Genomic DNA, 5662 nt, shown 5'->3' with positions numbered 1-5662 from the left:
TGCTCTAAACGCCCATCGACGCGTCCAGACGCATCCACGTGGACAACACATAAAATTTGTCCTTCACAATTGGATCATCAAACCGAATCCTCAAATCCATATTGTGCTCATGCAACGCACCTACATAACTAAACACATGTCATCGGACTACCAAAAATACACAGCCTACCCTGTCAGCTGCCCAAATTTCTTTTTTGCGAAAATATGCTACAAGGGCAGCCGTTGGTGGGTGTTTTTTGGGTTCAAAACCATATAAAACAGCTAGGCCCTAAAATAGGGCTGCCGTTGAAGATACTCTAAAAAGACGTCATCTATAAGACTTGTACATCAGATGTAAGTCTATTTTGTACTGATAAGTTTCAAACACTTTTGGGGAACAAACTGTTGTTTATCAGTTTCATGGCTATGCAATTGGGAGCGATGCTCCTACATTTGAAGAAAAAAATGTCTGGTACTACCACAAACAGTAAACATAGCTGAGCTACACTCATCAACAAGCTCCAGGATCATATGCAAAATTTTCTCGGACATCCATCGCTCATGCACAGATATACAGTACAAAACATGCTACATCATGAGAAAAACCAGCCTCTTCTCGTTGCGCCGCTGCTTCAAAACCCCTCCCCCCATAAGATGTCCTGCGACCCGAACTGCAAATCCTGCCGTAAACACACACAAGACAAGGAGATGAGCCATGAGAATTGAGAAATATGCACCGGAAAACGCAGCAACACTCGGTGCACTTACGGGGAAGATATCCGGAGGCGTTACGAGGTCGGGGAACCCCTGGAGCGCCTCCGCGTCAAGAGGCAGGGCCTGCCCCTCAGGGTTAGGGTAGGCGGCATCCAGGGTTCCACCGTGTGGCAGGCATTCATCCAGGCCAAACAGTGGTGCATCCTCCAGGGCATTCGAATGCGATGAGGTTCCAGCGAACCAAGAGGCCATATGGGAGAAACCCGGAGGCGTTCTGGGGTCGGGCAACCCCTGGAGAGCGTCCAGGCCAGGAGAAAAAGGCTGCATCTCAGGGTACACGGAGTCCGGGGTTGCACCGCGTGACGGGCGTTCATCCGGGCCAGATAGCGCTGCGTGCTCTTCCTGCCATAATCGCAGCGGTAACATGAATGACAGTGAAATGAAGGAGTTATAAGTTATAACAGTTTACATGGTCACCCGCAAAAAAAAACAGTTTACAAGGTGACAACACAATACTTGAGGGGGTTATCTTAGCAGCAGAAAAGGTAAAATGCATGTCCTATTTAAGACGTGATTTGGGTTCATGGAAAGACTGACACACAAGCTCAAAGGTTTATTGTAGTAATCAGGTAGTGAAGTATTTTGAAGGCTTGATAATATGCAGTACTAGTCTAAGTTGCTAAGCATTGATCTTTATAAGAAATTAAAAGCTTCTGATATTTTTGTGAGACTGTTGGATGCACTCTTAACATGCAGAGAAAAATTTCATGTATAGTAGGAGTATACTGTTATTTTTGTACAGTATATTTTTTTCAAAAGGAAGAACCCCGGCCTCTACATCGAGTTTGTACAGTATATAGCATCTGTACTACATAAACCTACAATTGAGAATAAACTATTTAAACGGTGGGATCCTAGTATTGCAAGGCATTGTTTCAGGGGCTCCCAATAATTCATCCACAGATCAGTATTGTTGATCCTTACTCTATAATTCTACAAGCCAAAGTATTTTATAACATGGTCCACAAAGTTAGACAAAAGCTTTCACAAAGTTGATGACAGTTTCATTGGTTAATGAAGATTTACCTGATTCTGCTCGGTTCTGGATTGGCTACTGTTTGGGGGACGAGGCTGCGGAGGGTATGTCATTGGGGTTGTAGGATCGATTTCCCCGGCAAATGGATCAGATTCTTCATTAACAGGGCACATTACAGGCTTCTCATCTTTCTCTGACTGATGAAAGACTTTGGAAACAACAAGCTCCCCGTGCTTTTCATGTTGATCTACCCCAAGGTGATACTGATGCATCGTCCAATTAGTATTTTTATGCGAGGTGATACCGTCTTTCCTAGAACGCATGCGAAGAACCAATATTTTCTTCCACCCTTTTATGACACCGTTATTATCTGAGATTTGTTTGGATTTTCCAGTTTTGTGCCATCTGAAATGCACATCACAAACAGCATGGCCGCTGTTGCTAATCTTGCGACGCTTGCGCCGGCCAACATCATATGCATTTGATATTTGGTGGAAGAAATGACTTTTTCTCCCATCCATCTTGGTACCTACAGGGGTATATGAGTTAACTAACCAAGAATTACTATGAATAGTCTGAGCTAGCTATTTAATTTAGAAGGCCATTATAATAACAAGTCTAAAATAAGAAACATGTACCAGGGAGATTTTCAGGATGTGTATAGCAGATTCCTTCAGCCTCCTCTATGGTTGGAATAAAATCGTCTATTAGTTCATGGGACGGTGCCCTGCCAACCTTTCCTTCTAAATGTTCAAGCAGTTCGAGACCAGTTGGATCAAATTTAACACCAACGGGGAGTCCTGGCCACTGTGATAAAACCTGCAATACAAAGCATGAAGTGCAACCACAAGATTCCAAGAAATCATGAGATTTTTAATGGTTGGAAACCAGAAGAGAACCAAGAATAAAAGTAAATGCAACAGTCATGTTAAATAGTTAATGGCACTTACATCAATGTGGTATTTGCAATTTGGGCACTCAATCTGGCTAGGCGGGGGATGAGTTGGGTTTCTTATCACCGCAACAATTGTTGTGACCAATGAACTGATGAATCTGTGAGATAAATCTATTTTAGTAATCATCTTTTGATGCCTAATAGATAACAAATCTAATCAACAAAACATAATAAATATAGCAACTAAGCTAAATTGAAACATATGAGATAACTTTTACACAAACAGACATCTATCTCAATTATAGGTTCAATCATAGGATATTAACTGACGTAAATATATTTAAAGGGAAACGCTAATGCTCTGCCGGCTGATCGCATGGAGAGTTCCGCCACCCGCACAACTGTTGGATCGCGTTGATCCATGCTTTATCACGCACGCTCGCAAACAGTCTGTTATTTCCCTTGCCTACCACGTACCACTTTACTTCATCTTGCAACAACAACGGCATTGCAAACCATAGCGGCGATCGACGACTGCAACTTAGACAAGCTTTTGCAACATCAGCTCTGTTGCAAAAATACTGCAACAAAACCTCTGTTGCAAAAATAATCTACAACAAGAACTCTGTTGCATAAAAGTCCCACGACACAACCTATGTTGCAAGAAATATATTATGCAACGTAACCTTTGTTGTAAATATTTTTGCAACAAGACCTTTGTGGCGAAGTAGGGGGAGACTTTGAGCCACTGGATTGTGCCACATCCAACGACTCGCGACGCGGTAGATCTTTTTAAAGGGTCTGTCTAGAAATCAGTCGACTGAGACTTAACGAAGTCTAAGTCAAGTGACATTAGCGTAGTTGTGGTGCTGTAAACGGCATGGCTGAATGCTACAAACGGTGGTGAAAAATGTTGCAACGATACTGCAAGTAACGACAACATATGCTACAACCGCTCTGATAAAAATGCTACAACCGTCAAAGGAGGATGTTGCGACCGGTGAGATAACGTGCTACAATCGACGAGGACGACATGTTACAACCAGCAAGGCGGATGTTGCAGCCAGTAGGAAAAAATGTTGTGAACGATGGGACAAAATGCTGCAAGGTCGACTGAGACTTCGTTAAATCTCAGTCGACTGATTTTCAGCAATCCCGCTTTTTAAAAGACCCGCGGGCCAATGCGTAGCTGCCCCCATATTTAAAGCCAACTAATCAAGGATAGTCATGTTCACTAACTAGAAAAATCATAGGAAATAAGATATAATTAATTATGTACTAATTATGATAAATTTGATAGATTAACACTTGTTTGTAAATCTTCTGCCTTGCATTGCTATTTTCAACGTATTTAGCCAGAGACAAAAATATAAATTCAATTGCATTGTTATGTTTCAGAAGAAACAGGAGAGTAACGCAGAGCAAGCCCATTGATCTGCACAGCCAATGATTTAAACAACAAGCAAGATATCGAATGATTATCAGGTTGGCAGAGTGTCACCGACAGTTTGCAGCGAGCAGCAGTGGAGTCTATGACGTTCCCGTTAAACCTGCAGCAAACAGAGACCTGAATAAGATAAATCCTGAATCAGCAAACATTAAACAGCGAGGCTAAGCAGAAGAGTTGTGAATAAGTTTTCACTGGCAGATAGAGATGGAGGGCCCAACAGCGAACATGTTCGAGATGTCACAAAGAAACGTCGACGATCCAACAGCACAAATCTGCAATCTTCGTGACAGACAGCTGCGACCAGATCAGTCTCCACTAAACAGATCAGAGCTTTTTTTTTTTTTTTGAGGATACTAAACAGAACAGAGCTGAACGGAACAGAACCCTTGTCTGCTTCCTCCTCCACCACCACCTCAAGCAGATCGATCGTGAAACCCCTGCACCGCCGCTGCAGCGACGAGTAAAATCGGGCCGGATTCACGACGGTGGCGCGGAGGCGCTGCCGTTCTCTGCTTCCGTCTTCTCTTCACTTCACTGCTTCCTTCGGGAGGAAGGCCCCTCCTCCGCGATCCTAGTCCCAAAAAGAAAAAACCGCACCGCCAGCCACTGCAACGACGAGGGAAACCTGGCCGGAATCACGTCGGCGGCGTCACACTGGGCTGCTCTGCTCTCCGACGATCTCACACTCATCGCTCCGTCAGACTGACGACATCTCCTCTGCCACGCGCTCAAGCTAAGGTTATCAGCGCCCGGGCTCCTTCAAAAACCACCTACCGGAATCCATCGCTCACTGATCAATCGCGACGCCCCTCCGGATGAAACCGAAACCCAGCCCCCTCAAGACACAGATAATACCCCCAGACCGCGTGCGTGAGAAGATAAAACAAACAAGATCCAGAGCAGCAGCAAAAAAAAAGAGAAAAGGACAGAGAGGACGAGCCGAGAGATGGAGACCAGAAACAGAGGCCCGACGCGGCGTACTTACGCTGCCGATGCCATGGCGGGCGCACGGCTGCGCTGCGACGGGAGGATTGGGGTGGCGGTGAGAAACTTGAGAGCGGAACGGGGAGCGAGAACCGAGAAGAGAGGAGTGTGCGAGGAGGTGCAGGCAGGGGGGAAGTGTCCGAGCCTGCGATGTGCGCGGCACTAAATAGGCGACGGCTGAGAAACGCGGACCGGGACCACCGGCGCCTGTGCGAAATGTTTTGCCCACTGCAACAAGCAAAACCCCCCTGCTCTGCCCCGTAGGCTCGGGAGGGCTGGGAGCTCTGGGTTCTGTCGCTCCGCGGGAAACTGGGCTCGGACGTGGACTCGGTTTGCCATGCGGTGTCTTGCTTCTTGCTTGTTGTTAGATTCTTTTCAACGAGAGGGAACTCTCTGCGAAGCCTTTTCCGATCAGTACTTTTTTGGCTAATAAACCCTAAATAGCAGTATACTTTTTTTTGACAGGCTAAAAAAGAGTAATACTTTTTGCGGTCAGTATTATTATCTATCTCTTGCTAAGCAAGGGAAGTGAGTTATACCACGAAATAAAAACAAGACTTTGTCCAATTCCCTCAAAAGTGGTCCATCCATACTACTTCATTCC

At 45.1% G+C, this 5662-nt stretch overlaps 1 protein-coding gene across 1 annotated transcript; it reads right to left on the bottom strand.

Annotated features, from left to right (window-relative positions):
- Positions 1 to 444: 444 nt before the first annotated feature.
- On the bottom strand, positions 445 to 3133 carry LOC119360979. The gene is made up of 6 exons (XM_037626397.1): positions 3102 to 3133; positions 2680 to 2821; positions 2368 to 2548; positions 1780 to 2258; positions 748 to 1095; positions 445 to 659 (listed from the first exon to the last, which is right to left on the bottom strand). Exons 1-6 carry the CDS (start codon positions 3131 to 3133, stop codon positions 612 to 614), a joined length of 1230 nt encoding a protein of 409 aa, XP_037482294.1. The 3' UTR covers positions 445 to 611.
- Between the last annotated feature and the right edge of the window lie 2529 nt (positions 3134 to 5662).

This window comes from Triticum dicoccoides, chromosome 2B (genome assembly GCF_002162155.2).
Source record: "Triticum dicoccoides isolate Atlit2015 ecotype Zavitan chromosome 2B, WEW_v2.0, whole genome shotgun sequence".
In the NCBI taxonomy this organism is placed as follows: Eukaryota; Viridiplantae; Streptophyta; class Magnoliopsida; order Poales; family Poaceae; genus Triticum; species Triticum dicoccoides.
This window is presented reverse-complemented; position numbering and strand designations above follow the sequence as displayed.